Source organism: Gasterosteus aculeatus, chromosome 7 (assembly GCF_964276395.1).
Source record: "Gasterosteus aculeatus chromosome 7, fGasAcu3.hap1.1, whole genome shotgun sequence".
NCBI lineage: Eukaryota > Metazoa > Chordata > Actinopteri > Perciformes > Gasterosteidae > Gasterosteus > Gasterosteus aculeatus.
The window spans coordinates 28,779,872-28,798,788 of record NC_135694.1 but is presented as its reverse complement, the minus strand read 5'-3'; the positions used below and the strand labels follow the sequence as shown (position 1 = coordinate 28,798,788).

Genomic DNA, 18,917 nt, shown 5'->3' with positions numbered 1-18,917 from the left:
CTCCGAGGAGGCTCCATCACGTCTTTTTTCGCCCTCGTGCGCTCTGTCCATATTTTACTGACACATTTTGTATCCTCCCTGCTGATTCTCCCAGAGTTCCAGCTAAGCCTCCGGGCATTAGGGAGGGTTTCAGAGTTTCCTTTTCAATTTTCCTTTCTCTCCTTGTCTCTCACATCTCTTTGTTTAACTCCAACACTCCAAGATGTATTCATCTGCCGTGGAAACTTGACGGCTTTGCGATTTGTGCAGTCAAGGGAGAAATTCAGAAATACGTCACGAGCTGAGGAGAAAAGAAACGGGGTGATTGTTCCGTTCTGCGATGGCTGCTCGGCCTCCGGCGTTTCATATCTGTGACTAAATGATGTTTGTTTGTTTGTTACGCGGCCAAGCTTCTGCTTTTTGTTTATCCCTCATCACTTGGATTGACCCCGTTAAATCTTTTCTTCTTCCTTTTTCTTCACATGAATCCCCAACAGAAAGCGGAAATCGCTGTGGCCCCTTTGACTATCACGCTGGTCCGGGAGGAGGTGATCGACTTCTCCAAGCCCTTCATGTCGCTGGGCATTTCCATCATGATCAAGAAGCCCCAAAAGTCCAAACCGGGGGTGTTCTCCTTCCTGGACCCGTTGGCCTACGAGATCTGGATGTGCATCGTGTTCGCGTACATCGGCGTGAGCGTGGTGCTCTTCCTGGTCAGCCGCTTCAGCCCGTACGAGTGGCACACCGAGGAGCCCGAGGAGGGCACCGACGGTCCGCCAAGCGACCAGCCCCCCAATGAGTTTGGTATCTTCAACTCCCTGTGGTTCTCCCTGGGCGCCTTCATGCAGCAGGGCTGCGACATCTCCCCCAGGTAAGACGCCGCGGCGGTCACTGGGCGTCCGCTAACAAGTCCCGCCGATATGCGTTGGTAGCCTCTTGTTTTCGCCCTCAGGCCCGGGGGCACATTACGCGACTTTTAGGCCAATTATAATTCGCTGTGTGGCATCGCGTCCGAATGGATTGTCTGGACGAGTCCTTAAGTCCCTCGCCTGTCAATCCCGTAAAGACCGTCATCATCTCAAACACGTTTGATTGACGCTGACTGGACGCGGCGAGGGCCCCTCCAGGCAAATCCTGTAGCCCGTGACAAAGAAGAAGAAGACGACAAAAACATCTAAATCAGGATGTTGTTCGTTCTTGTTCTTGGTTTAGAAAGTAAAGGTTGTCATTGCAATTCAGACAATCTGTGCGACAGCAGATGGAGAATATTCTGCTGTTATTAAGAGTGGGATGTTTTACTATGTGGTGAATCCTAACAGCCGTGTAGTGTGTCCTTCGCTTGAGTCACAGTGAACGTTCACGTCGCAGTATACAAGTAGCCTATATTAGCTCTTCTCTGTTTCTGACGGTGTGACGACTACTTGACAAATGATGTACTGTGGCTTTTGATTGGTGCAGAAATACTCCCAACATCGTGCGTCCTATTTGCGAGTTGTGAGTCACATCGACAGAGCCGTGTTCATTTCAGCTGTTTATTTAAACTTAAGAGTAGGCTGGCCGTCTCCACCTGTTTTTTGTGCCAAGCTACGCTAAACACTTAGCTAGATGTATAAGAAAGACAAACTATTCCTTTAAACTTCAACCAATTACGCTGAAAACTATTTTTTTTAGGAAGCTTTCACAAGTCGAAATCTGTTCGATCGGTCCAAATTGGATGGACATATTTGCTTTTTTTTATTTTTATGTTGCCTGGTTTGGTCTTATTGAGCATATTATGTTTGGTCTCTTCGGCCCGGATGGTGAACATTGAGCTGCGGTCCATTTCCGTCCTCGGCACTCATGTCCACGCGTCATTTACCTGTGTCCATCCCGCCAAAGTACCCGCAGGCAGCCTGTGTTTTGCCCTCCATGCAACACGGTGTTGGCTTGTGAAAGCGCCCTAAATCCCACCGCTTGTAGCCCACTTCTTTAAGTAAAGGTATTGCACGTACTCTGCATGGGAACTGTATTTGCAAAGCATGATACAGGTGGTAGTATTTGTAGTATAGTGTGTTTAGTGTTGTTAGCGATGGCCTCATGTGTGGCGCTACGTGCCAGCTGCTCCTGCTGTGTGTTTAGCTTTACATGCACGTTGGCGTCCCTGTTTATTCAACGCGTGAGGGCGAGCGAGGGAGAGTGTGTCTCTGCTAGTATTGATTTTTTTTTTTCGTCTATCTCTCTCTCTCTCTCTCTCTCCTTCAGCCATGTTGTTCCCTCACTGTCTGACTTGCGTGCGCTACTTCTGCTTGTAAGGGAATTAAGTTGTCTCTGCGTCGGCTTCGGCGGCTGTGTTTTCCCTCCTGTGCGCCTCCCGTCTGTCTGCCGGAGCTCCAGTCACATGGTTATGTAGATCCGCTTTTTTGCTCCACGGTCCATGAAACCTGTGCGATTCATCCAGAGCAAACTGTCAAAGTGTCGTCTTTCGCCGCGTCTGTGACTTCTCTTCCCTTTGTCCAAACGACCGGGCTCAAACCCAACATCCATCAGGCCTAAAACATGGATTGCTTTGGTCGAAGGGTGGAGAAATTAGGGCTTGTACACTTAAACCGCCATGTCTGTGTTCCCCTCCGGCAGTTAAAGGCTGGTCGTCTTTGTTGTTCAACGATTCTCTCGTTCTCATTCCCTCTGCTCCCATCTGCCGTTAGCAGGGCTGCACAATTAGTCCACCACTCGCATTTAATTCAGGAGGATCAACCGCGATACGGATATTTAAACAATTTGTTTTGATCATATAAACTATTATCAAATTTTACTTTCTAAGATCACAGCCGGTCTGCAGGGGGCGATGTCGCTGTGGCAGTGCAAAGTAGCCGCTCAATTAATATACTTAAAAGAGGCAAAATTAAAGGCACTAAAGTAGTAATTTCTTATTTTACTGTTATCTTTTTAGGAGAGTTTCTGTTTATTCAAGTTTGAAAGTGCGATCCTGATTATCACTTTGATAATTGACCTAATTGTGCAGCCATGTAATGGTCAAACCTATGGGAAGCCTGTTATTCTTAATAGTCTCCCATTTGCAGGCAAGCTTTCCCGAGCAGTTTGTCGGCTTTGTCGAGCTTAAAGTTCCGGCGTCGGGTTATTTTAAGCAACCGCTCTAATGGCCTCCGTAGTTATTTTCAAGCCTTCCGTATAACACGTCTTTTATCTGCTATAAGCCCTTATGGCCCATGAACTGTAGAGTTGGTAAGATTTTAATAGATGAAAGGTGGACCAAACCAGCCTGTATCTTTCAGCCCCCCCTCCACCCCCCTTCCTCCCCACCAGAGGAGAACAGCTGGAGGACACGTCAGGTCACGTAAGCAACCTTTAGAGAAGACCACATTGGGCCTGTCACTGTGATTAAGCACACTTATTTAACCGGTACACTTACTTTGTTCACATGTGTGTGGTCCACCCCTCCTGCCGACCCCCCCACACTCCCATAACCACCAGCGCTCGTCACACCTTTGTCTGTGTTCTGCAGATAAGGATTTCAGAGTTGCACAACAATGAGTTGGCATCAGAATGAAAGTGTCCATTTCAAACGTGTGTGTCTCTGGCTGCGGCCCACCCTGCATTCCCCCCGTCGCCGCTACTCCCGCGCCCCCCCCCCCCGATCCATCGACACGGAGCTCCACAGCTCACCAGCACTTCCACTCCGGTTTAGCGGGGCAACATGCAAATGGCACAGGCCGAACTTAGAAGGGGGGCAGCGAGGACAGAGGTGGACGGGATGACCTCGCTAGCAAAACACTAGCTACGAAGCAGAAGAACCCCCCGGACCCCCCGGAGCCCGATTATAGCTAAACATCCGCAAAATGTCTCTTGGAGAATGATTATTGGATATTTATTTATTGTTTTCTTTACACATTTCATGCTAACGCAGCTCCATGCTAACAAAAAAAGGCAGCGGGTGAAATAGCTCTTTTCCTAATACGGGTTAATAGTTCCTTCTGCTCCCTTAAGGCAGCGCATAATAATTAATTGCGTGATTAAGATCCTGGTCTCCAACGGTAATGTCTCCGTGGTAACAGGAGGAGAGGGGCGCTTAAAACAAAATGCTGACCCAATAGTCTATTTAATTGACTACAAATCCCAGATGAATAGAACTCCAGTTATTCTTGCATGTTGGATGTCGCATCAACACCGTGTTACCAGTCATTAAATATCAATATGTGCGTGTGAAGGCAGCCATCTGGCCCTGCGCGCAGGTGTGACTGCTCCCTCCAGGTGTTTTCAGTCACTTCCGTCTCGCTGAATCTCCGTCGTGTCTCTCTGCTGAATCACTGTCGCCACGTCTGCGGCGAGTTAACGAGGACGCTGTGATTGGTGCGATTGGCCCAGATTATGTCAGAGTCTCTTGCGTACTAATTGAAATTTGCATGATGTCTACGGACAAAGTGTATATCTTTTAATTTGCCTGGTGAATTAAAGCCAATAAAAAGCTGCGTTGTAAAAGGGAGGAATTGCTTTCAGGTGGTGTGTGTCTGCAAGGTTCCAATGCCAATTAGTTTTGTTATCCAAATCACATGCAGCAGTTCTCCTGCATCCCTTATTGCTCATGTCAGCAGTTCTTCACACTCTGTTGATTCGTGGGAGTATTCCTGCAAATTATCCCCATTGCTCGAGGCTCTGAATGCATCTGTATGAATATCGGAGGTCCACAGTTTTAAAGTCGAGAGCCAATTTCCTGTCCCGATGATATTGTGGTCGCTGTCGCTAGTTAAGTAGCTTTCAGCGAAAGCGAACATCCCCGGTTTCCATTGAAATTCATATTTGTGTAACCTTTTTTTCCTTGTGACCTTTTAATATATTGGATGCATTTGTATGGAGTCTTGAAAGCTACATTGCAGTTAATTTAATCCATGTTAGAAGCATAATAGGTCAAACAAAACAAAAGATGAACGATTGGAATAAGTCTAAAATAAGTATTCAATTAAATTTTCTTTCTTTTGCTACAGCAGCATTTGCATGAACCTACATTTTGCGCTGATGAAAGTCTGACTCCAGTAACCTTTTGGGCCGTTCATCTGCATAACTGTAGTGTTGTGCAGTGTTTTTCTGAAACGAGTGAACCTGACTATTCATGACTGCATGCTTTTCTTTTTTTTAAATGTGAAGGATCCACTTATCATAACAATGTGGAAACCGTTCTTCAAGGTTGGCTGGCATCACCCCTGCAGCTAATGCGGAGCCACTATCTCACTTTTCCATTGTCAGGTGTGTACAACAATCGCAGAGATGGAAATCTCTGCACTCGGGATCGCTCCAACAATCCCAATTAATTATCCATGAAAATGACGTCATGCTAGTAAAAAAAAAGGGCAGTGATGCACCCGGGGCAGTTCTGCAGAACACCCAAGCTGAGAGTCATCATCTCCTCGGCAGCCAAAGTTTTACCGCGAGAGAGCCGGGTTGTAGGACAGATGACGGCTTTGACTCCGTTGAAAGAATCACTCATTGTTCTTCACGGAAAAGACGTGCTGCTGGTCTGTCGGGTTGTTTGTGTCGTTAGTTTGGATTTACCAAAGTCACACAATAAGAAGAAGTTTGAATAGTGGAAATAACAACGCGTGCCACCACAGTGCAGGTAATTCCTCCCAACTGCGGATTTATTTGTTTGTGCTGGTTGTTATTTGAGAAACAAGAGTAATTGACAGATTGTAAATACTATACAAGGGGCTCCAGCTGAGGGGAGGAGGTGTTGAGGAGGTGTTGAGGAGGTGTTGAGGAGGTATGAGGAGGTATTGAGGAGGTGTTGAGGAGGTATTGAGGAGGTATTGAGGAGGTATGAGGAGGTATTGAGGAGGTGTTGAGGAGGTATGAGGAGGTGTTGAGGAGGTATGAGGAGGTGTTGAGGAGGTATGAGGAGGTGTTGAGGAGGTATTGAGGAGGTGTTGAGGAGGTGTTGAGGAGGTATGAGGAGGTATTGAGGAGGTATTGAGGAGGTATGAGGAGGTGTTGAGGAGGTATGAGGAGGTATTGAGGAGGTGTTGAGGAGGTATGAGGAGGTGTTGAGGAGGTATTGAGGAGGTATGAGGAGGTGTTGAGGAGGTATTGAGGAGGTGTTGAGGAGGTGTTGAGGAGGTGTTGAGCTGTAGAAGCAGAGGACCTGGAGTGACAGTCTGTCTTCGATGAATAAGTCAAATGGTGGCGTCCCGCCGCAGGTTACTCCCCAGGAGCCGACTGGCACCTCCTCATTTATTGAGGCTGTGCTCAAGGTCAGAGCTGTTTTTTCTCTGCATCGCCTCCTGCGCTTTATTCTTTTCCTCCACTTTCTTTCTCCGTGTCCCACACACTTTCCTGAAATCCTTCGGAAGTGTGAAACGCCTCTTCAAAGCGAGCTCCTCTTTTTGGATTCGAGCGGGACGTGAAGAGTCAGGCTGCGTATTTGACTCATTTGGGAGTCAGAACGGGAGGATTTCAGTGATACGCTGCGTGAAATATCTAAAACCAACCAAACCGTGTAACATCAGTGATGACGTTTTTGTACATTCCTCTGTCGTGTTTTGGTATATTTGGAGAGGTTGAATTTGATCCAGTGCCACGCAAAGTGAGTTTTGAGTTGGGAAATGCTCTCGCTTTGTAAAGCAAATGAATAGAAAATATATTTTATGTTTAGCTGAGATGAATTATATCAAATTTAGCAGGCAAGTGCAGAAATGCCACCAACATGTAGAACATGCCAACATCTTTAGATCTTCCCTTAAATACATTAATTTTCATTTAATTAAGCAAGTTAACCAGTAGGGGGAAATGCTGACTAATTGCTGTATAATTATTCTTTCTTTTTTCTACATTCAGTACTCTTTATACCCAGAGGCTTCCTGGACTGCTGCAATGGATCCCATTTCCCCCCGAAACCGGAGCCAATTTAAGTTTTGTTTCGACTTTATTTTCTTCTAAAACTTCACCCGTCTTGTTTTTCTTATTTCCTTCACTCACGGGAAAACTAAAATAACAGTCAGACTCTCACCAAAGAAAGCTTTTTTAGAGCTTTTGCATTGCACACAAATTCTAGATAAGCACCTGCATTATTAGAAATGCAAATGATTTAACAGTCATGGACCTCAGAGCTGAGAACAAAACGCTGAGAAGCATTTAAAATACTATTGTGTGTTTGTGTGTGTGTGTGTGTGTGTGTAGTGTTGTTTGTTTTTTTTCAGTAGCTCGCATTCTGTAATATATTAACATTGACAAACGTATAAGAAAATAGGCTTTAAAGCTATTTACCTCTGATAAATTGCCTTTAACAAAGTACATAATTGCGGTTTAAATAACTGCTTGTAATTAACATAACGTATAGAAACGTTGTTGTCTTTGCTCTACGTGCAAATTGCAGACTTTTTATAACAACGTGAATTTCTCTGGTTTTACATTCGTCAAATGCATCTCATATCGACAAAAGCGTGTTGAGTGTTTATATGTCAGACAAAATACAACAAAAGGACAATACCGCTTATAGGTGAGGAACCAAAATATGTATATATATATATATATATATATATATATATATATATATATATGTGAAATGATGTGGCATCCATTTGTACGTTTAGTAAAGGCCCAGGAAGACAAAGCAGTGTGTCACTGTGGATTTGCGTCAGCCAGCAAACACACAGCACAGAGGGATGGAGGGAGCACAAATATACAAACCCTCCAAGTAGGATGGAGACATTTCGATAGAGATGGTAAAGATGCAGGTAGGAAAAGGAAAGAAAGCAGAGAAGGGAGATATTCTCATCACACACACACCAAACATCTCGAGGAGGAGGAAAAAGGAGCGTGGAGAGAAGAGAGGGGAGTCATTTGTATTCAAATCCGGCGCTAATACGTCAAGTGAGTCTATTTCATGGGCGAAGCTTCCAGTGTGCGAGCGGCAGACATGCTCCGCTGCATCCCCCCCCCCCCCCCTCCCTCTCTCTCCGCACCGAGGGGCCGCGGTCGCTCTCATCGAAAAAACGGGGGCCTCCGCCCCAAATGTGTTCAATTACAGTACCCTGAATATTATTTTCAAAAGGTTCCTTTTGCATTGCTGGTAAATCTTTGTGATCTGTCATATTTCTCCCTGTGTGCGCATTGAGGAAAGGAGGCTACACCCCCCCACCACCACGGTGCACATGCGTGTGGATTACAGCATATAGGGAAACCAAGGGCCAAGAAAACACTGACTGTTGCAGATGCCTCCCCCCCTCCTCACAACCCCATCTGTCCCCCTCTCTCTCTCTCCTGCTGACAGCGGGGCCTAAGGGCTTTGTCTCCTCCGCTGTTTGAATTGCACCGAGGGGAGATCTTGTTTGTTCTCCTCAATGCAGCATTTATGGCTTAAGATTCTCCTCACGACCTTCTGCTGCTCCTGAGCAGCGGGCTATCTGTCTCCCCCGAGCGAGCAAACAAGAAAAGAGCAGCGCCCGCCCCGCCGGCCCGCAGGCCCGCAGCTTTTCCCGCCCCAAAGATGCACGCGGAAAAAGGGGGGGGGGGGGGGGGGGGGGGGGGGGGGCGTGGGAGGGGGGGAAGGGACCAATCATTTTATTATCGAAGCTGGTCAACAAGCGTGGGGGATTCTTTTATTTGTGAGGCAATTTGCGCTAATGAGAGCTAAATCGAGCCGGCGAGCGTTTGAGCGTCCTCAGAGCTCCACCGTGTGGCGGCTCGCCGTCTCCGTCAGTGTCCACGGGGGGGCAGTGGGGGCGGGGCTTGACTCTCTCCTCTTCATTCCATTCACCTGACTACTGTCTCACTGTATTTACAAACACTGACTGGCTGTTTTCTGTCTTTCTGTCTCACCCAACCTCCTCTCCTCCTCACCTCTATTTCAATAATGCCCTTATTATTTCTCCACTAATCCTTGTCCCGGCTCTTCCTTCTGGCAATTCCCTCCTTTTTTATTCCTTCTCCTCTTCCTATTATCTCCCCCCTCATCCTTCAAACTGCCCCCCCCCCAAAATGTTCCTCCACCTCCCTCCTCTCCAAGATCGCTATCGGGTCGAATCGTTGGAGGAGTGTGGTGGTTCTTCACCCTCATCATCATCTCCTCCTACACGGCTAACTTGGCTGCCTTCCTCACCGTGGAGAGGATGGTTTCCCCCATAGAGAGCGCCGAGGATCTGGCCAAGCAGACGGACATCGCATACGGCACCCTGGATTCCGGCTCCACCAAGGAGTTCTTCAGGGTGAGTCGGCGTTACCGGGGGTTGATAATCGACTCTCGGGCAGACAGGTAGGAGAAAGCCGCCCGGCACTCGCATCCACTCTGCACACCGGAGAAAAGTCCGACTGAGCACTCTTTGCAGGAACGGAAGGGAGCTTAGCAGGTCTCCCTGGCAACGCCGTGTCCTAGGAATCACAATTATGAAGTCCTGTTTCGTTTTGTGGAATACATTTAGGAGATAATGCAGTAGAGGCCTTTTATTCCGTCCAACGGCAAATCTGTTATTGTGTGTCACGCACTTTCCGTCGGGCAACGAGTCACATGAAACAATGTTTTATGTCAGTGACCTAAACAAGCCCTTTTAGAGGATACAGAATGACATGAAGCAGATCAGGGAAACCGTTAAAAACCCTCTAAAACAGCTCGCTTGGATCGGTTTGTGGGGCTGTAACCTCAGAGACCAGAGGATGAAGTCACATCAGTCAGTGTTTTTAACATACTGTATCGCTAATGTTTCAGTGTGAACGTCTCAGAGACAGATCGCGGCAAAAAAACAAAAACTGCATGTGCTCAGCTGAACCCAGATGAAGATACCCAAAGAGGTTCACACCACGACGAGTGCATTTAAATAGGAATATGTTAAAATGCTTCAACTGTCGTACACGCGCCATGTTTTCTTTTCTTCTACCTTGTATTGCGGATCTGCCGCCTCCATCTTCCCTCCACCCCTCACACCGCATCTGCCTATGAACCCCCCACTCCCGCCCTCGAAACCCTCACAGCGGTCCAAAATCGCCGTCTACGAGAAGATGTGGGGTTACATGAAGTCGGCCGAGCCCACCGTCTTCACGAAGACCACGGCGGAGGGCGTGGCGCGCGTCCGGAAGTCCAAAGGCAAATACGCCTTCCTCCTGGAGTCCACCATGAACGAGTACACCGAGCAGCGCAAGCCGTGCGACACCATGAAAGTGGGAGGAAACCTGGACTCCAAAGGCTACGGAGTAGCTACACCCAAGGGTTCACAGTTAAGGTGGGTGGAGTAGTGTAACAATATGTTCTACGTGTTGTTATGGTATTCCACCTTCCCTGGTGTGCCGCCTTTTTTATCCTTATCTGTCTCTTAGTGTCTTACTTTGCTGAGTGTGTGGGGGGTCCTGTGTTGGTTTCAGGGCAGCAGTAGCAGCTTTTTGTCACTCATGTTTGGTTGCATGCATGTGGGAGTCATCGTGATCATGCAGGGGTGGTTATTATTTCACTGTTCTCTTCTTCGCAGCTCTCCACACCAGGTAAATCTTTGTGCTCGTGCTTTGCCTGTTTGGGGCAGAGATGTTGGAATGGCTTGCTTGGGCCGCTGGTAAACTCCCTAAAAATGCCTTATTTGGAAAAGGAAATGTGAGATAATCTGCATTTTGATACACCAGTGTAATCGCTAAAGAGTCTTTTGCTAATGCCACTTCAGCTTTTCTTCACAGCTGCCTGGTTCTTCCTTGTCAACCGAGTGACTGAAATAGTGTTTTGGGAGCCATGTGAATGCTCGGCGCCGGGTAACGCCGCCAGACTCACTGCCTGCCGCACGTGGCGGGAATTCACAGACCGGCCGCAGAACGCGGCGCACCGTCGTTACCGCACACTCATTGATCGAAACCCGCCGGATAGAGATTGGACAAAGACGCTAAAGGCAAACGCTTCAAAAGGTGTTTGTGTGCGTGTGCGTGTCTGCAAAACAGTGGAGATCGGCTGCACCATTCGTTCATTCGTTGCTGAGTAAGTGCAACTGTGTCGGGAAAAAAATACCAGCGAGAGCACTTTGATAGCGTTGCTGCCATTGATCAGGTGTAATTTGAGAGGACGTTGAAAACACGAGGCGGAGCTCGCAGGTACCAACAGAGTGAGGGCGTTTCAAAGCACCACACCCTGCTGGTGGTGTTTCCTCTGCACACGAGGCCCGAATTGGGCAAAAAGCCACTGGTGCCGGTTTTCAACCACTGCTTTAACCGGGAAGAGACCCTGACAGATGAAGGAAGTCCCCCCGCCACCCCGTATTTTGTATTTTGGGGGGGATTATCATCTTCTGTCAGTCACTTTTTTCCGGATTCCAGCGAGAAAACGCACCAGCGGCGTGGCGAGGAGGCGGCCGTGTTGCTCAACGCTGCGGCTTCACATGGCTCCACTGACGACGTCAGACCAAATAACCGCTGTGTCGCTTTGTGTTTCTGATCCATTTCCATTTTTGACTGTTTTTTTTTTTTCTTTTTCATAATGATGCAAATAAATTAAAAGGATCAAAACACATCCTGATGCAAATCTCTCTCTCTCTCTCCACACTATGATAATACATCACCACAGCAGCCTTCAAAAGAAACCGTGAAATTAAAATGCACAGTTATTTTGGACCGCTTTTCATGGGCATTCTGTGCGAGTCGATCATGATTTTCCAGAACAGCTTAATGCACTTAAATCCTTTCGGCTTTGAATTGGCTGACGTAGACAGACGACATGCGCACGTAAAATAGAGCCAAATTATTCGTTTGGTTATCAATGCGCTGGCTGGTGCGTTTGTTTTGTGACTTTTTCCAACGTCGCTGTTTCAAATTGGACCATTTCTGTGTCCGAAAAAAAGAATATAATTCCGACAATCCACAGTACGGTTTTTAAATATGCTGGATTAACACACACATTCAACTCTCTCGCTTTTAGACAGCGTATAATATTAACATAATAATAAATAATAATAATAAAGGCAAATGAATAATAAAACTAGAAAACAAGAACAAGCTTATCAACTAAATAATTTAATGAATAAATAATATTAGAATTGATATCTAACCAAATGTTTTTTAGTGAAGCAGCCCATTCAAAGGGGAGGGATTTGTGTTCAGTGTGTGTTTGGGTCCTGGAATGTAAGCGTTTAGAGCATTGATGCACTTTTCCACCCTTGTCCCTCTCTTACTGCTACTCCCCCCCCCCCCCCTCCCCCTTTCCTTCCCTCCCAAATTGGACAGCATACTCACCCCCTCTCACCAAATATGTTTTATCGTTTTCAAGAAGCGCAGTTAACCTGGCAGTGTTAAAACTCAATGAGCAAGGCCTGTTGGACAAATTGAAAAACAAGTGGTGGTACGACAAAGGAGAGTGTGGCAGCGGAGGCGGTGGCGAGAAGGTTAGCCGCTATGTCGCTATGCCCATGTGACCTTGATGTGGGTAAAAGAGAAAATGTGTTGTGTTTGGTAACAGGCACATCTGCCGGGTCGACCTCCACAGAACGGTGACACGGAAGCTTTCGGTCCCGAGAGGACAGCGAGTGCCGTCGAAGCAAAGACATTCGCTTTTGCAGCGATAGAACGGAAAACTTGAAACTACTGATTGAAATAAGGATGTTGAAAGTCTCTCCTTCCCGAGCCAACACTTTTGGGCCTCTGTGATTGTTGCAAGAAAGGTCCCGGCAGTATGTGCCCGTTCCAGGAAAGCGATGCAGCCGAGGGGCCCCCCCGCATATATGTCTGTTAGCTCGGCCCCCCCCCCCTCCCTTAACATCTCCCCATGAACCCGACCTCGCAAACGACTACAGCGACCAATGAGCAAAGAGACATGTAGCTCAGGCGGGGCCCCTTGCCGGCTGCGTCGCTTTGAGAGGAGCACTGAGCTGCTCTTGTTGGCCTTCTTCTGATTGAATAACATAAAATAACATGTCCTATGATGTTATTTATGTTATTTCCCCACCCTTCCCCGTCCCCCGTGATATGAAGAACGCCTGTAAACCTTGCCGTATTGAAACTGAGTGAAGCAGGAGTCTTAGACAAACTGAAAAACAAATGGTGGTACGATAAGGGGGAGTGTGGACCCAAGGACTCGGGAAGTAAGGTCAGTCTCCAGCAGCCTGGGAGCCTCCCCTCCTCTCTTTGTCTCTGTGCACACCTTTATGACAGCAGGCTGGCTGACACGCGCGCACACACGCACACGCACACACACGTATGATACTCTGAGACAGAGCGAGTGGCAGACGTGCAGGTAGAGAAGTGGAAGCGCAGCCCTAAAGGATGCGGCATGACAGACACGCGGCATGGTGCAGCGCTAACGGTTTCCACGGCGGCTACGCTACGCGTCACACGCTCACATGCACGGGCCGTCGCCTCAGACGAACCCATTGGCATGAGATGCCAGCATTGTTTGGCTGGGCTGCGGTATCGCACACACACACACACAAACACACACACACATGCGTGAGGCAGGTTTGTTGATGCACTGCAGCATGGAGAGAGCTGCCACCTATTAAATGGAACAGCATGCACCGTACACATCAGTCATGTTCTCTTAATCAGACCCGTGAGTGCAGGATACACACACGCGCACGCGCACACACACACACACACACACACACGCTTTCACCTGCAAATGAGACTAAGCATGACAGGCAGTCTCTTTGTGCCAGGGTAATAACGTCGAATGCCCCTTAAGGCCGTAAGTGATTTATCGAAGGGAGATAAATGGCAGGGAGGAGCAAAGAGTCGGAGCTCAGAGAGATCAGCTGCATGAATTTGAATGAAAGCGTTTAAAAGGTGAATGTCAGAGCTGACAGACGAGACAGGCCGTGAAAGTATGGAGGGAAATGAAAAGGCTATGGTTCATCCAACTTACAAAAAGTGATTTTCTCATTTAGCTCTAATTATGTGTGGCCATGCAAATCATTTGAATTGCATTTTTAAATATCAATAGCAGCGTTTCTATCCAGGAACAATGTCATTGTTTCTAAAGAACACAGATTATGGTTGGAATTGCTTTTGAAATAATGAATGAAATAATGTTTTCCATGAATATGAATAAAAACAACATATGAAATAAACTACTGTTTTTTTCAAACATCCATTGAACAAATTGTCCATGACCTCAAACTGTGGTCATTGAAACCAGTTGACCAGGATCATACTGGGCTCACAGATTGTTATAGACTATATATATATATATATATATATATATATATATATATATATATATACATTATTATAGACTAAACAGGCTGAGCCGGGTTGAAACACAAGCAATCCTTTAAGATTAAACAATCTCAATTTTCAATATGTTAAATAGGTCAGGATTTGGACATTATGGCGTCCGGCTCAGGACCCGGCGGTCCGTCCATTTCTATTAAGCAAATGCCCACATCGTTTCTTGACAGATAAATTGCTGATTCATTTTCAGTGGTGTGAGGCAAAAAATCCCAAACTGTCCTCAAGTTCGGCAGCCCTAAGTGAGAAAACCCTCTTTTTTGCACTTTGGTTGAAGGTATTCTTAAATACAGTCTGTTTTTTTTAGGTATAGAGGATGATAACATAAAGCTTTAGAGCAGCAGGTTGAGAAGTGCTATATGTTGTGTGTGTGTGTGTGTGTGTGTGTTGATGTGTAGTTTTTCCACATTGTCTTATATATAAATGTTGAGTGTTTACACTTTTTTGCTGTTTCTGCTAAAGCTTGCCCTGACGTTTGTGTTTGTCCCCCCTCCCCCCCCCCCCGCCGCCGCCGGCTGTAGGACAAGTCATCCCAGGCCCTAAGTCTGAGCAACGTGGCGGGGGTCTTCTACATCCTCGTTGGGGGCCTGGGCCTGGCCATGCTGGTGGCTCTCATCGAATTCTGCTACAAGTCGCGCAACGAGGCCAAGAGAATGAAGGTGGAGGCCCAGTCCCAATCCCAACACCCCCATTACCACCATCCCCACGACCACAGCTACCCCTGCCAGACAGGCGGCCCCCGCCATAGCCCCGGGCCTAGCCAGAGCCCGGCGCTCAGCCCCGCCGCCCACGACTTAGCCCAGTTTAGCGAGGTTTTCAATGGGTGTGGGAGCACCGGGGAAGCAGATAAGATGTAGTTGGGGTTTCCATACAAGTTCTGCCTAAGCTCCGCCCCCAACCCCCCCCTCAGCCCTCACTAGCTCCATCCACAGAGACTGTAAGTGAAACCTACGACATCCCCGCGCTAGCTTTGCCATGTCAAGTGACTGTCGTGACCAGTGGCAACAACGCTTCACACTCTCTGTCTCCGCCGCTCACCATGTGGTCATGTGACGTCCTGGTCTGCGTCGCAGCTCTTCCCCTCAATGTGACAAGAGGCGATGAGTCATCCTCGGAACGCGACGCCGCCCGCCTCTGCCGCTTCGCGGCTCGTGTGGCCGCAGACTGTTGGCCCTCATTTATCAGGCCAAACGGGCCGCGTGACCCATTTTGCAGGCTGCGTCCAAAAAAACGCATCACTCGTTCTGAACTCGTTGGGAGGATGACGATCAGACGCTATTCATTAGAATTCAGCGGTGATGAGAATATACAATCCATCCCACGATTGATCACCCTTGTAAAATTCTGCTATTTGATTAGACACCTTAATGTCAGAATGAAAACACCAAATTTACACAAAATGAAAAAGGGTGACTCCTTTAATTGGCGTAAGAGAGATAGGAATGGTTATTTTTCCACTGCACCCGTAGCGTTTCCAGGTGGGAAAGGCGTGATAAATGAGGACCAACGTCTTACTTGTACACATACGCACGCGTCTACACTGGTGAGAACATTTCACAAAACTGCAAAACCTCAAGTACCGAGTTTCTCACACGGCGAACCATCCAAACACACACACACACACACACACACACACACGTTTGTACCTGAGCATTAACAGCTGGGGGTCTCGACTCTGTCCGTTACAATACAAGATCCATAGTGTTTAATGAGAAACCGACGCTGAGCACAGAGGAAGCCCAGAGCCCTGTTTAAACACTGTACGCTGTAGGATATTTCCCCCGGGTCCTTGACCATCAGTTTTTCACATCCGGTGTGTATCTGTCCAACGTGGTTATGTGTCCCCCATCAGCACTTCGACATTAGCTTGAGTGTTGCTCAGTCAGCTTCCCTGTCCCACCGCCTGCAACTATCACTCAGTGTGTCGCCGGTGGATTCACGTGTAGACGAGGCTGCCTTCATACTGTACTGAATGACTATCAAACTGTTTGTTATCATACGTTAACAGCATATTGGAGTTTTAGTTATACGTTTTTGGGGAGAAGAGCTAAACAATATCTGTGGGCTGCAGGGAGGAAATATTTTTGTAAGCCGGCTAGTTGGCGACAAATAAGCCAAATTGATCTTTAAAATAAGCTCTGTGGCAAACAAATGTTTAGTATACTTACACGTTTGATACGCAGCTGAGCACACAGGAAGAACAAAATCAACACTAAGCTTATTCAAATGTATCTCGAAGCGAGGATCATATCTGGAATGAGCACATCCTAAAACTCCAACCTGCAAACCCACTCGTTTGTCTTACTGGGTCTGCTCCGACACATCGTGTCTTTATCTCTCTCCTCAGCTGACGTTCACAGAGGCCATGAGGAACAAGGCGCGCCTGTCCATCACGGGCAGCGTGGGGGAGAACGGACGGGTGCTGACGCCGGACTGTCCCAAGGCCGTCCACACGGGGCCCCCCCTCCGCCAGGGCTCCGGCCTGGCCCTGGTCTCCTCCGAGCTCCCGTGAAAACCAAAAACCTCTCAAGTGCCTTATTCCAATAGCAAGAAAGGAAACCAGTAATCACACCGACGCCCACGAAACAAGCAGACACTCACGGAGCAGGATTTACACAGCTGACGGGTCATCGCCGGGGGGGGGGTGCGGGCCGATCCCGCTGTCAGAGGTCGCGTGACCTGTTGAGAATAAAAGGATTCCTCCCCCCCGAAATCTGTGGAAACCAGAGGCAGAAAATCTTAGAAAATGTTTCTAAATCAAATGAGAGTCCGCCGGAGACATTCGACCTTTACCTCCCCCCCCTCCCCTCCTCCCCCCTGACGTGAAGAGGAGCAGCGAAGGATGGAAATGAATAAATATCATGTTATATGATAAAGATAAAGACCATAAAACTGTAAACTTGAAATTGATGAAAAAGAGAGAAAAAGAAGAAAACGACTGAACCACAATCAAGATTGTTTTTGAACTGTTTGCTACGCAGACATTTGCAACATTCACAATCTCACTAAATATCAGCAAGTGACTCGGGTCACTTGAGGTCCCGGGCCATGAAAAACGGTTTGTATCCATAATTACAAAAATGAAATCTACTGATATTGAATATATGAACAAACATAGGAAACTGTGAAGATTAGTAAATATGTATATTCCACAAAAAAGCAGAATAATAAGTTAGCTGTACATAGGGGACGACTGTGTACCATGCTTGCTTTTTAAACAGATGTACATAGCAGATACTGTAGTGGACAGAACGTTCTTTTTTTTTTGTAAATCATCTTTAAAGATCTTATCTTATTCATCGCAATAATGATGATGCCACTTAAAAGAGGAGAGCAGTGTTAAAGTCTGTTACGTGTTGAATACTTAACTTTATTATCTAGGAACATTCAAACTCTTAAATGTGAATGGGGTATCAACTGCCCAAATATCCCGGTACCTGTTGCATACAAATTCATTAATATATTCAACGATGAATGTTAAGTAGCTCCACCCCCCCCCCCAAATCCTTAGACCGCCCCCCTCACTGTGCAGACGTAGACCCGGAGAGACGCTCGCCAGCAGAGCTTCATAAATCAAGTTTCCGCTGTCAGAATATGAATATTTTTTTCATTCTCTTTGATCTATTTTTTGTACGGAGAAATATTTGAAAAAAAAGAAGAAACTGTGTCCTGGTTTTAAATGTCCGCAGTCCGGTAGGACTTTTAAGGCCGTTATACATGGGTAGACATAACGCCATATAGAAGAAAAAAAAGTACCATTTCTCTCATCATCACGCGTTATTTGGAGTGTCGACGTCGAACCGGAGCTCAGAAGTTCCTTCTGGAAACACTGTGGATCGTCCAGGGGGGGAGGGGGGGTCGGGCCCTCTGTAGCAGGAGGGTCACCGGCGTCCTCGTCTCCTCGTTTGGAAGGACAACCTGCGATAGGGTCTCGTCTTCAGCCGCAGCAGCGCGCCTCGGCGTTGCTTCTAAACGGTTCTCATCCGTCTCCCGTGCACGTGGCGCGGCGGAGTTTGCGGGAAGAATTTGTTTTTTGTTTGTTTGTTTTTTGTTGTCCTGCAATCCGTCTGAAGAGCTGAAGTGTAATACGGCGTCTCATTTTGGTTCGACTGTACATCTTTATTTTGACTTTTTTTAAGTAAAAAAATAATTCAAATTGCAATGTACTGTGTCGTTATTTCATTCATTCATCTGAAGCTCTGCGTGAATATTACGGGCCTGAGAGGAAGAATTCTGAGCTCTTTGGTGCTTTATCCAACCTTTAAATTAGGATTCAAAGGAATACTTGGAGGTGTAATAATGTGTTTATTTTTTACAAATTGTCACACTTCTCATGTTTTAGCTACTTTCCACACTATAATATCACTGCAACATTTCAGGAATCTTTATTAAGATACGATGATTTTGCCTATTACATTTTGTCATGTCATACGGAATGTCTTTATATCCAATATTCTAATAACTTTTCGCTCACTAAAACTCTTTTTGTATTTTTATGTACTCAACTATGTATTTCTCAACATTCTATACGATAACTTTACAATTGATGTCCTAAATATACTAGCCGAGAGGTTGGGGGCATTTTGTACTATTGATCTGTGAAGAAGAAGTACTTCCCATTTGATATACTATGCGATTCTTTTTGAATGATGACTTTATTGACTTAGTGTGCTATGACATATTTAACGGATTTGCAGTTATGACAATTTTTAACTTCCTACACTTGTTTCTTCTTTTAGCTTTGCATCAGACTAAAGTAGCTCATTTTC

At 46.7% G+C, this 18,917-nt stretch overlaps 1 protein-coding gene across 4 annotated transcripts in view; it reads left to right on the top strand.

Annotated features, from left to right (window-relative positions):
* LOC120821398 (glutamate receptor 4) overlaps window positions 1-17,810 on the top strand; it is a 69,754-nt gene extending 51,944 nt beyond the window's left edge. For 2 of the 4 annotated variants that reach the window (XM_040179875.2, XM_040179873.2), the window contains 6 exons: window positions 477-850; window positions 8,972-9,170; window positions 9,931-10,178; window positions 12,194-12,308; window positions 14,670-14,807; window positions 16,496-17,810. In XM_040179875.2, coding sequence (XP_040035809.2) covers window positions 477-850; window positions 8,972-9,170; window positions 9,931-10,178; window positions 12,194-12,308; window positions 14,670-14,807; window positions 16,496-16,660 — 1,239 coding nt within the window. In that variant the 3' untranslated portion in view covers window positions 16,661-17,810. Of the gene's footprint in view, window positions 1-476; window positions 851-8,971; window positions 9,171-9,930; window positions 10,179-12,193; window positions 12,309-12,894; window positions 13,010-14,669; window positions 14,808-16,495 lie in introns of all 4 variants that reach the window. The other 2 variants (XM_040179877.2, XR_013468394.1) reach the window with 2 other exon arrangements.
* The last annotated feature ends 1,107 nt before the right edge of the window (window positions 17,811-18,917 follow it).